The sequence below is a fragment of the Sycon ciliatum genome, chromosome 1 (assembly GCF_964019385.1).
Source record: "Sycon ciliatum chromosome 1, ocSycCili1.1, whole genome shotgun sequence".
NCBI classification, from domain to species: Eukaryota; Metazoa; Porifera; class Calcarea; order Leucosolenida; family Sycettidae; genus Sycon; species Sycon ciliatum.
In genome coordinates, this window is record NC_088643.1 from 69,646,180 (window position 1) to 69,659,334 (window position 13,155).

The window sequence follows — 13,155 nt, forward strand, 5'->3', positions numbered from 1 at the left end:
GAGTGCACTCTGAGTCTGACTGCTGCTATGTGTCATGCACTGTGATGTCGACGCAACCATCTTGCAAGCTGGTGGCCAAGCGTACATGCTGTCCCGCAGCGACTGGTCGATCCTCGGCAAGCATGATGGCTGACTGCCGCCAATGGCTCTGAGCACAATCCAACATACACAAGTCATGCAGCACAATCAATACTGATACATGTGTGCGGGACGGACAACAAAAGGAGGACATACATGCACACAGGGCTCTAGCCAGGAAAATAGGGAGGGGGGGGGGGCAAACTTTTTCACCCGTCTTTTTCCATTTCCCATACATGTGTAGCCTAGTCACGCAGATTGGAGTGGTGGCGCAGGCCGCAAAGTCTAAAGATAACCTGCAATACACATGACACCTTGAGTTCGTGGGGGGCGGTTTGGAGTTTTTTCGCTCTTCAATTTTCTGAAGTTTGCTGGCACATCTGTGCACACACACACACACGTACACACACGCACACACACACACACACAGACCAGCGAGTGACCTCACCTCCACTGACTGGCAGATAAGCGGGTGATTCTCGACAACGACACTCTCTGCCATGTAAGACTTGAACCAGTAGACAACAGCGGTCACTCCACCACCTGCTGTTGTCACAACGGTCGCCTCGCCAGCTTGCTCTTTGAACGGATACTGCACAAAACGGGCACAACAGTAAAGGGACAACGCGGATGATGGATAACTTGTAGCAGTACTAAGGGGCCGTCCATAATTATCGATCTTTAACACGAACGAAGAGGAGACGACGTTTTGATAGCTGAGACATCATATACAATTTATCGGGCACCAGTTTTGCACTTTGGGTCGACTTCACCGAGCGCAACTGTACACCCCATTCCCCATGAATACAGCAGAGCTGCTGCATTCAAGTGCACAGTCCAGCGTTGGTAGTACTAGGACTGCGCAGCACCAAGCGCTATACTACACGTAGGCCTAATTACGCTGCAGGGATGAATTCACTGTCATATTTTTGCATAGCAGTTTCTGCTATACGAAATCACAATTGTGGAGCAGTCTTTGATTTTGATTAGCAGTTTTCTTTGAAGGTTGGGTGTTTACCACATTGTCCTTCTTGAGAGTGATGCCTGAAAGCGCATATCCAGAAAAACAACTGAAACATACATGTGCACGCAGATTGAGAGTACCTGCACCACATACACTGCAAAGTATGCATGTTACTTGACAGCGCAGACTAGGCATGGATAGCCTGTATGTATCGCAATTTTCTGCAAGTCACGGTGACTTTTGAGTAGCAGTAGATTAATTTTGCATCGCAGTTCAAACTGCGATGCGACACAGGATAAACTCATCCCTGCGCTGGGAACAATTTCACTGATTTAACACTGTATACATGCTACCTGATGTGGATGCACTCGTTTAGCATACAGAGCATATCAACAGCACTAAGCGGCTCACCTTCGGATGGAAGTCGAGATCAACGTCCAGTAAACACACTGGGTCCGTCAGCTGTACAAACTCCAGAGTGGCCGCATCTAGTCCAATGAACGTCCTGACCTGTAACACATGCCCGGGGGAGATAACCAATACTCATCATCACAGGCACGAATGAGGAATGGACTAAAATACAAATTATAGCAGGAGGCAGTGAAAGTAACAAAAGGCAACAATTAATCACCACTCATCTTGGAAATGGGCACAATGACTGTTACTTCAGTACTTCAGACCAAGTATTTTACCCAACAAATACACCTACAGTGTACATCATTAGCTACAGTTTGTGCGTACAACACACACAATCAACTACGCACGCACACACATGTATACACCCACACACCCACGCGTGTACACACGCACACACACACACACGCACACACGCACACACACCTGGTAAGCATTCATGGAGCGCGCCACATCCAGGCCCAGCGTTGGCCGGCGTCCAAGCACAGAGGTTTGAGCACGTAACGCCGCACTGTCAATGCACATTGCCCAGAGCTCAAGGCGGCTTGGAAGCGCTGTGCCACCAGGACGCAGGTATTGCCTGTGAACAAAGCAGGGCAGTAACAAGCGGCAAACAGGGTCCAGTGTTCGTCAAAACAAGTGTGGTAAATTCTGCATATGCACCAGCAACACCACTCCATGTAGTTATAGTTCTACCCAGTAGATACTGGTATAAATTCCTTCATACACTTACTTGATCAAACAGATCTCATCGGCGAAAGCTGTGGAGTAAGTTACTGAATGGCTAGAACTTGTCAACAGCACTCTATAGCGCGTGACTAAATGATGAACAGGTTGAAATGCCACTGCATGGCCTCCTAACCATACATCCTCACAACACTCTCCAAGCAACCTCTGGGCTACCACAATCACTGGAAAAGAGAGGCGAAGACGACGTCTATTACGCCGTTTATACTCCATAAATTGACCGAAAGTGAGGTAAATCATGCAATGTGTACTTTGTAGGTTTTAACTTTTACACGTCGTCAAAGCACCAGCACCACAACTGGCCATGTCCAACACCATACTGAGATATGGCTTGAACATGTAATTGTCCCCCTTGATATGAATAAGTGAAAAGCGTGCTGCCAAAACACATGCTGAAATGTAATACTGGGCAAAATATCAGACAACTGAGCAGACAATGCCGAGCCAGCTCAAATGTGTGTGTGTGTGTGTGTGTGTGTGTGTGTGTGTGTGTGCGCACGTGCATGCGTGTGTGTGCATGCGTGTGTGTGTGTGTGTGTTCAATGATAATGTTCATATCACACTCCAGACCAAACGTGAACATACCTTGACAGGGCATATTGCTGCAAAGCATCTGTGTACAGAAATCCCAGCGGGGCAATCAGGTCAGCGATAATGATGTCAAAGCCCGCGGAACCTGCATAAAGAGAAGCAAACAGTCCATGTGACAGCATGATTACTAGTGCCAGTCAATCACAGCATGCCTCCTGTGCCTTGCCGATTTGCAGCACATCAGAGACAGAACTTCGTGAAGTGGTAGATAGCAGAATATAGCTGGGCAAGCAGAGCGAGCTACTGGAGTATACATTACATGTAGTCATGACATGTGCAATGGCACCAATCGAAACAGTACTGTCTTCGATGGACGTTGATCATACAACCTCAGAAGCCAGCTACATAAACACTTTATTGAAAATGACTGGTTGATAAGCTTATGAAAACAGTGAGGAGTACTTACACGCTGTCTGGACAGACATGAACTCAATCTGATGCTCAATGCCGTGATGATCGGTAAGCTGCTTCACAGCCGTGCGTATGTCGGCTTCGGCTTCAGGAAGGATAAGGCGACTGTCCGCAGCACTTCCTGTGAGAGGTGAACACATATGCATATTGATTCTCGAAGTGATCGTCCTTTTTCTTGCTCTCAATTCTACTTGAATGTGAATTGTCGTCTCAAAAAATGAGAACCGGAACTAAGTAAGGACAAATGATACACATGGGCACACAGCCTACTACTAGTTTTAGTACAGTCATGCATACTGCATACTGACCTGGTGAGACAAATCAAAGAAATCAGCAGTCCACTGGACAGCAGACAGACAGTGCACCAACAATAACCTACATGTACATGTACATGTACGTACCCTGACCCTGGCTGATAAGACTGATCCCGGATAGTGGTAGACCATGCGACAGATCCAACACACGCAGGACGGCTGGCATACTTGGCGAGAGCGAGGCGACGGCGGACTGCAGTGAGCGCCAATACTCCGTATCGTTGAGACGAGCGACGTGCGCACGATCCAAAAACACGAGCGGTGCCTCTGAACGACTGCCGGCGAGAGGAGTCGACGATGGCCGCACACTAGCCTGATCAGATGGTATGGAGTTGCCGCTTCCTTGATCAGCAGTGTGGCAGTGTCGCTTGATGTCAGCCACATTAATCGCCACACATGTGTCATTATCCACGCACTCAACCTTCAAGGTGACAACATCTCCAGCACAGACCCGCATACTGTTAGTAGAGTGCTCCAGGGAGCGACACAGCTCACACAGATCCGTTTGCCGACGCTCCCAGCACTCTGCACTGAGCACTTTGTCCCGCGTTACCGGAAACGATGCCTGCTGCCAAGCCGAGCGGTCACTAGACGAGCCATCGAACGGGCAAGTCGATATGGAATTGCCGTCGCTGATCACAGCTTCAAAGTATACAGCAACTGTGTCTAACACCCCACATTTGTCCACTGAAAGTCTCAAACTGTGCGTGAGATGAATAGGCACCTGCAGTGCAGAGTGATACACAGAAATAGAATGAAGTGGAGCAGCATAGCCAGTGTTCAGACAAATATCAATATTGTGCTAAAGGGCTGTGACAATACATGTATAGATTATCCGTAAAAATGAAAAGAAAGAAAAACATTGACAGAACCTACTCGCAAGCCAAATATTGATGCATTGCCTGAGCAATGAACAACTGTCTCCTACCTGTGGATGATTGAAGTTCACCTGTAGCAGCTGCTTGGACACCGGTGCATAGTTCTCTGGCCGCTGGAGGGCAGCTACTCCGCCGCGCACACATGAGAAGTGCTCGGTGCTGTACGGCTCAGACGAACGCACAGAGTCGCGGCCTGCGAGCAGCGAGGACCGAGCGCCAGTCAGGTTACTGTCCGGCGTTGCACCCTCGACATGATCACTACCCACCACCGATACACGGCTGACATCAACACCCATCACTTGGTTACGTACCAAGCTGGACACCATCAACAGCCACCACAAAGCAAAACAAAACAATCAGGGCAGTGACAGTGATAGTGGAGTAATGTGCACCTATGCCAGTGGACTATTACCACTTCCGGTATACAAAACGTCCTTCCTTGACTCCCAATCTCAATCTTGCCAAAATCATGCACAACGCCGCTCCACTCATGATTACTGGGACTAGCATACAACAGAAAGAAAGCACACCAAGTTCTGCACTCGTATTAGGAAAACCAAACAACTGAGGGGGGGGGGGGGGGGGCAGCACAAGGTAGGTGACAAACTACTTCGAAGTATGATGGAGAACTTACCGACTATGCAGGCGCACAGAAGCACACTCTGTGAGAACGGCGTGCAGGGAAGCCGACTGCGGTATTACCCGTCCGCCGCATGCTTCTTCTGCATTGCTCGCACTCATGTTCCCACTGCCACCATCACCAACAACATCAGGAGAACGCGGCGAAGAACGAGGCTGTGGAGGCAGGATTAGGTTCTGCCAGGCATGCCGCAATGCCGGCACAATGTGCTCCCCAAGCAGAGCGGCATCCATAATTTCCGTGACGACAAGAGAGGCCCTGCCACAGCAAACAAGAGCACGCCATTATGTCTATCACTGCCCGTACGACACTAGCATTACTAGGTGCTGATACATGCATTCACTGCAGAGGACAGTGCTTGTGTGATGACCCTGCGTGCACAGTAGTGCTCGTAACCATTTACATGTAACAGATATGTACCCTAATGCTGCGATCATGACTATGCATAATAATTAGAACAGTAGCATAGGTACATTGTGATAATATTATAGGTACGTTTCTAGAAGATCGAGCCACGTGTTAGATATGTTCTACTACTCGTCATCACTATTAGTCATGTCCTGTTGGCGCTTCTCAATGTGTTGCCTAGACTCGCCCTTACCATAGAACTGTTATCGATCGTCTTGTCTTTCCGTCTGCCTGTTTCCATTCAGCGTGTTTATAGTGTTACTAGTACTTTCCTTGCAGCAACGTGCACGCTTGCTCCTGCTGACCGTTGCTCGTGCTCTGTTTGCTGCTGCTGCCTGCTCGATGCTTCTCTTCGCAGCTGCTTGCTGTAGACTTCAGCTGGTATAAGTTCGCTGACTCGGGTAGAGTCTGGCAGTTGGGTAAAGTAGAGTTTTATGTGCAGTAGAGTTGTAGAGTTGAGTTTGTTAGAGAGTTTCCGTTCCCGCTCAAGCGGACTTGTCCGCTTGAGCCGGGTTTTGCATTTGCAGTTCCTTACTTTTCCTTTGCATTTCTACTTTTACTATATCGGATCTTTGTGCTCCGCCACCCTAATGTCTCTGTGCGTTGGGTCTGAGGTACGCCTGAGTGGAATGACCAAGAGGCGCACATATACTTTGTGCAAACGGGATTGGGATAACTCACACGTAGGGACGATCGGCCGACCACGACACTTGCATTGTAGAGCTCAACACTGGGGGTGCTATACCGGTATTGATGAGGTCGTCATGAGGTGGGATTATACTAGCCACCATTATGCTACATGAAGCAGTGTCTGCTCCAGCGCCGGGTGAGCCGGGTAATCCACCCGGTTGGGCGGCGCTTGCACCCGGTTGAAAAGATAGTACCGGGTCGCCTGTGACTCAGTTGGTACTTTACACTTTCGAACTTTGAAAGGACTAACTACATGGCTTGTATGTGCCAGATACTTCTTCTTCTTTCGTAATTTTCTAATTCCTGTCCTGTCTTTTTCTAAATGCGGCTTATCCACTCACCTTTATATCATTGGGCCTAGTTCCCGTTTATTGTCCGAATTAAAATAAACCAACCAACCAGTTAAAGCATGTGACTCGGCTGGTGAGACAGCGCCAGGTACATGTGTACCCGGCTCCAACCCGGTTGAAATGGTTGCGCCAGGTACACGTGTACCTGGCTGTCCTAGAATCCTAGAGCAGACACTGTGAAGTACCCTAGACTACAGTTGCGCTCGGTAAATTCCGACCCTAAGTGCATTATTTGGCGACCTCCGCTTGCACGGACCTAGATGTACGAATGCGGCTTGATGTAGACGTGTATAAATACAGTGATGTACTAGCAGTCGGAACTGGTCCAGGGCGCCAGTGGTGCACTTTGGGCAGGATTTCACCGAGCGTAGCTGTAGTATTCACAGTACATGTACTTCTAAAGTTCCGTTCTACAAATCTTTTAGAGAACAGAAACTGGCCAACTTGTAACAAATGTCAATGGCGATAGCATTCCTCACCTGGCTGGTACATGCTCTGGTACGCAGAGATCAGTGGACTTGCGGCAGTGCACGGTGATGGAGTCGGCACAGCCGTTGGCGGCGATGGCTTCTTTGCCGATGCGGCACATCAGTGGCGACATCTCCGCAGCGTGGACATGCTTGGTGCCGGCCCGGATGGCAAGCATGCTGCCAGTACACACACACCGGCGCACAAAACACACCCACACCCATCCAAAGGCATGAGAGGCAATACAAGCACAGCAGTCAGGGCAGTAGTTCGGACTCTCCCTCAATCATCAATCAGCAACAGAACACTGCATTCTACCTACACTGGTACAAGTAGACAGCATTTTAACTTTTTAATTGGATTCTTGGACTCAGAACCAACCGAAGGCAGTCCGATGTCGTCGACAGTGTATTGACGGCTCCAGTGTGTGCTGCCTATTGCCCTGCAACTGTAGAAGCTGGCTACACCGTGCAGGTGAAGCTGGCTACACAGTGCAGGTGAAGCTGCACAAGCTCTACTTGCTTCATGTACATGTTGTATCTTATGATATAACCCAACACTGGTAAACCAGTATTAGATAAATAGTTGTAGTAAGGTCACTGTTTTCGAACACAGTGTCCTCCACCTTGTTTCATGCCGTCAATCTAACAATTGCATGTTGTATCTTGCAGGTACTGGTGGGATGCTGGTGGTCAGCAGAAATAGAAAGATTACGGCTATCGACATGTCAAGTAGGCACACTGCAGGCTACTACAGTGCTGCTCAATGAAATCCAGTAGCGTCACTCAAGTGTGCACCTTGCCTCGTTTCGCAGGTCTAGGGCTGTGCAACGCCCGGCGTGTACTTGAGTGACGCGATTGGATTTCATTCAGCAGTACTGTAGTATAATGAAAACGTCCATGATAACGTTATTCGACATCAGATGTTATAGTGGGAAAACACCGCTATCGCTCATGCATTACCTCAGTAGACCGGTCCCACTGCCTATCTCGAGTACGGTGGCTGCCGAGCCAATCGTGGCCACGGCACGAGAAATACCGACAGCGTATCTTGTGTTGCGCTCAATGTCGTTCAGCATCGGGTAGTGCCACCTCTCAAGCAGTTCGTGCATCACTGTATCCGCCGCCCAACGAGCACAGGCCAGACCAGCCGGGCGTAATCTCACGGCGGTGCGGAAAGCATCCAGCGCCTCCAGCCGCATGCCGTTCGCCATCAGGCAGGTGCCATACGCGTACCAGAGATGCGCCGAGTTGCGCTTCACTGCCAGGGCGCCAGTGCAGCACTGCAGCCCATCAGTGACCCTGCCAATACTGCACAGCTTTTGCGACCAGGAAAGTAGAGCAGATGTGAATGGAATTATGGCCTCGTTCCTTGCTGGGTTCAGTTTAAACAGCAGCAGAAAATAAGCGTAGGCTGTTCCAACGTCACCCTGCGCCAGGCATAAATGACCTTTGTGGTAAGCAGATGACTCGAGCTCCTGAAAGGTCTCTTCATCGGATTCGTCTGATGAGTCTTCAATGTCCATGGGAGTTGATTTAGCACCAATCCCACTCATGTCCGATCCTGTTCGCATTATCTCCAATAATCTGGAACGAGAAAGGTGACAACGATTCTACGTGAGCCTACGTACATCGTGGACAAGTTTTCTTCTACTGGTAGTACTACGAGTAGCAAGCAACAGTCAGTCATTAGTCAGGCTGTCACTTCATTCTTCTTCACTTCACTGACCCTGCTCGTACTGCCTGATCTGAGCAAATAATTATTTGACTGGTACTAGCATGCATGGCGCACAAAAATGATCGATGGGTAGATCTGCACCGCGTCTCTTCGATTTTTCGTACAACTCGACGCCATATTTCGCTGCCATGTCAACGCCTGGGAGAGGCCGGGATCGCGGAAGTCGTAACAAGCCTAGCCCGGGCGGGGCCCGGGGTTTGTCCGACTCCCTGCTACTACTAGTACTACTATACTCTATAGTATTTGTATTGTATTGTATTGTATTTATTTAAAAGGATTCTCCAAAAGCAAATGGATGCTTATCACGGAAGTCTCCCACATAAATATCGCAAGAAAAATGGGGAAATGGGGAGAGGAGAGTGGAAGATGAAGCATGGGAAGAAGGGAAACAAGTACCTAAATATCGAGGTATAAAAGCAGGAAAGAAATCGACGAGGGAAGAAATCACCTCTGCAGATAATAGCGGGACATTTAGATGAAAAAAACCAGCAAGGATTAATTTCAAGGAAAAAAAATTTCTCAAACGGAAAAGTTCGGAATTCCAGTCAGAGAATATCTATGCTGAGAGTAATGAGCCTTTAGAGCAGTGCGAAAATTGACAGAGGACTGAACGCAGCGGATGTGTTCTGGAAGTTTGTTCCATTCCACAGATAAACTGAAGAGAGGGGATTTAAGGAAATGGGCGCCAGAACGAGGTAAAACTATAGAGGACGGGTGACGACAACTAAGGGATACATTGAATTTGAAACGAATTAGCAAAGACGGAAACTGGTAAAAGACATGATGAAAATACAGCAAGGACAGAATCTGACGACGCCACTTCAGGGATGACCAGTCACAAGTACGATTAAGAATCTGCTTCGGGGTTTCCCACTCAGGAGGGTGCCAGTCGACCTACCCTTATAACGATATTTGCGTCAGACCAAGAAATATTGTTATAAGGGTAATATTGTTATAGGGGTAACTGATTCATTTCATACACATACGTCATAATGCATGGATTTTGTTCATTTTTTACACTCTTCATAGCATAAAAAACTGACATACATCATTTTACATGCACATTATGTACACAGCAAGGTGCCCACTGGTGCCCCTATTGCATTTCGTCATGTCCCAGCGACTTATCAAGTGAAGCTTGCCCTACCTGGATAGTGGGCGCTGCATATCCCCTGCTAGATATTGTTATAAAACGGAAAATGTCGATTGGTCAGCCCATTTTATATTGTTATAGGGGTAATATCGTTAGGCCATGGTAAAAAATAAATTTGATTCTCAGGTCATGAGCCTGTGAAAATCGGTGCGAGCGAGCGATTTTTTATTTTAATTCCCACAATTTTTTTATTTCCAAAGATAGGGTCACACATGTGTACGTCACAGGTTCATAATTAATTTATAATAATTTATTATTCAGGCCAGGGAGTAGAAAAATACCGGTATTTTACTACTCCCGGATTCATGCCTTTCGCATTGACCGTTTTCATGCACGCATATGCATGCATAGAAATATAAAAAATCGTCGGTGCGCCACCAAAAATCGATGCGCGCGTACTTGAGAATCAAAGATATTTTTTACCATGGCCTTATAGCAATATTGTTATAGAGGTAAGGCATTGTATACACAAGTCAATGGAGTGATTTGGTTTGGCAGAAAAATATCGTTATAAGGGTAATATCGTTATAGAGGTTATCGTTATAAGGGTAGGTCGACTGTACACACTATATTGAGAGTCCATAACCTTATGGACTCTTGCTATAGCCGCTGCTTCACTGTATAATAAAAGGGTTTCGAGATTATTCGCAAGAAATAATACTACTTTTTTTGGTAATACTAATAGGTTTTTCATTTGACCCGACGAGACCACACGGCGCTTCCAGATCACAGCACAAACAGTTCACCCGCCACGGGCCACGAACTGCAAGTAGTAGTACTCCTGACAAGTCTTGTTTCGTTGCATAGAGATGATAACGGGAACTCATCAGAGGAGAAGCAGTTTTTGAATGGAGGGGTTTAGCTGAATAATGCTATTTTATGGAGATACCGGCGCAAGGTGTAAACACTAAACTAACTCACATATGTGACATATCAACACAAAAGGAATCCTGAGTGCAGAATGGAGTGTTCTGAACCCTACCGGGCCAGACACAACTATCACAAGTGCTAAATCACTGAATCACATTATGAGAAGGAGAGGTACACAGGAACACAGGAATAGGTTGCGCTAGTTTACGTGTCACAAAGAGTACTGAGGTGGTGACAAAGATAGGTGAAAAGTAGACGCCAAGTGAAAGCCAACAAATCATCACAGACGTCTAACGTCACATCTGAAGATTGCTTACTGCACAAGACAAATACTTCATAAACCTCGATAATTGAAATTCAGCCCGCGCCGGCAACGGTAGGTGAAAGGAAGGCTGAAGGCTGCTGGGTGTGACATAGAATTGTGGGCTGCTGAGGCGACGTATCCATATAGATCTTGACTGCAGGGTTGGCGTCTAACCGCGGCTATGTTCCGAGCAGCAGATCAAATCCCTCCTCTGGTCAGTGACACTGAGGTTTCCTGGTCCAGGAGAAGTCATAATTCTTAGATGCCATCTTCAATAGGTCCGTCAAATAGTAGTAATAGGTTTTTCATTTGACCCGACGAAACCACATGACGCTTGCAGATCACAGCACGAACAGTTCACCAGCCACACTCCATGAAAGCAAGTAGTAGTACTCCTGACAAGTCTTGTTTCGTTCCATAGAGATCATAGTGTGGCGGGGAACTCATCATCAGAGGAGAAGCAGTTGTTGAATGAAGAGGTTTAGCTGAATAATGCTACTTATAGAGAAGATACCGGCGCAAGGTGTAAACACTCAACTAACTCACATATTTGACATATCAACACAAAAGGAATCCTGAGTGCAGAATGGAGGTGTGCCAACAGTAGGTGAAAGGAAGGCTGCTGGGTGTGACATCATAACTGTGGGCTGCTGAGGCGACGTACCCATCTAGATCTTGACTGCAGGGTTGGCGTCTAACGCTATGTTCCAAGCAGCAGATCAAATCCCTCAGAGTCCTCTGGTCAATGGCAGGTTTCCTGGTCCAGGAGAAGTCATTATTCTTTGATGCCATCTTCAATAGGTCCGCTGTTCATGCTGTGATCTGCAAGCGTCATGTGGTCTTGTCGGGTCAAATGAAAAACCTATTACTACTATTTGACGGACCTATTGAAGATGGCATCTAAGAATTATGACTTCTCCTGGACCAGGAAACCTCAGTGCCATTGACCAGAGGAGGGATTTGATCTGCTGCTCGGAACATAGCCGCGGTTAGACGTCAACCCTGCAGTCAAGATCTAGATGGATACGTCGCCTCAGCAGCCCACAGTTCTATGTCACACCCAGCAGCCTTCAGCCTTCCTTTCACCTACCGTTGGCTGAATTTCCATTATCGAGGTTTATGAAGTATTTGTCTTGTGCAGTTAGCAATCTTCAGATGTGACGTTAGACGTCTGTGATGATTTGTTGGCTTTCACTTGGCGTCTACTTTTCACCTATCTTTGTCACCACCTCAGTACTCTTTGTGACATGTAAACTAGCGCAACCTATTCCTGTGTTCCTGTGTACCTCTCCTTCTCATCATGTGATTCAGTGATTTAGCATGATGTGACTTGTGATGGTTGTGTCTGGTAGGGTTCAGAACACCTCGGGATGATTCTGCACTATTCCTTTTGTGTTGATATGTCACATAAGTGAGTTAGTTTAGTGTTTACACCTTGCGCCGGTATCTTCTCCATAAAATAGCATTACTCAGCTTAACCCCTCCATTCAACAACTGCTTCTCCTCTGATGAGTCCCCGTTATATCTCTATGGAACGAAACAAGACTTGTCAGGAGTACTACTACTTGCTTTTGTGGAGTGTGGCTGGTGAACTGTTCGTGCTGTGATCTGCAAGCGTCGTGTGGTCTCGTCGGGTCAAATGAAAAACCTATTACAGCTGTACTACTATTTGACGGACCTATTCAGGCTATTGAAAATGGCATCAAAGAATTACTACTTTTTTTGTAGTATTGAGATAATTATTATAAATTATAACTAATGCGTTCATTGACATGTGCATCATCGTATACGCGCGTACGTCTTGGAACGAACATGGAAGGGAAGTAAAGTGTTGATCTGTCAACGTCAAGCACCCTTCACTTCAAGTAACTATTACTTACTTAGTTTTCATGTTCACTCTTCACTTCAGCGGCCTTCGTCCTGAATCGCAGCTAGCAGCTAGGCTAGCACTAGCAGTACTACCAGTAGCAGGTCAACTCCCTGGCATGCACCCTTGCCTTGGCCTTGCACCCTTGCCAGGCCTTGCACAGTTGCAGTGCATATCGAGGAGTACTCGAGTGTCATCATGGTCATGCTGCCAGATGCTCACTGGTTGGAGCTCCGGAGGTGTGCGACACTAACACGGTGACTGACAGCTA

At 47.3% G+C, this 13,155-nt stretch overlaps 1 protein-coding gene across 2 annotated transcripts; it reads right to left on the bottom strand.

Annotated features, from left to right (window-relative positions):
* Positions 1-4: 4 nt before the first annotated feature.
* On the bottom strand, positions 5-13,147 carry LOC135805150 (protein arginine N-methyltransferase 9-like). Of its 2 annotated transcripts, XM_065319148.1 has the most exons (12): positions 12,898-13,147; positions 7,916-8,539; positions 6,965-7,132; positions 5,032-5,295; positions 4,448-4,712; positions 3,607-4,243; positions 3,201-3,326; positions 2,789-2,879; positions 1,883-2,036; positions 1,454-1,552; positions 527-670; positions 5-148 (listed from the first exon to the last, which is right to left on the bottom strand). In XM_065319148.1, exons 1-12 carry the CDS (start codon positions 12,906-12,908, stop codon positions 26-28), a joined length of 2,706 nt encoding a protein of 901 aa, XP_065175220.1. In that variant the 5' UTR covers positions 12,909-13,147; the 3' UTR covers positions 5-25. The 2 variants fall into 2 exon arrangements, with proteins under 2 accessions (XP_065175220.1, XP_065175221.1); XM_065319149.1 differs by lacking the exon at positions 7,916-8,539.
* Positions 13,148-13,155: the final 8 nt, after the last annotated feature.

Bases quoted from the DNA above. Each gene is read 5' to 3' on its own strand.
- LOC135805150 (XM_065319148.1), bottom strand. The intron at 2,880-3,200 runs GTAAGTACTCCT...CTCTTTATGCAG, and splicing joins CATGTCTGTCCAGACAGCGT to GTTCCGCGGGCTTTGACATC. The intron at 671-1,453 runs GTGAGCCGCTTA...CGTTTTGTGCAG, and splicing joins ATCTCGACTTCCATCCGAAG to TATCCGTTCAAAGAGCAAGC.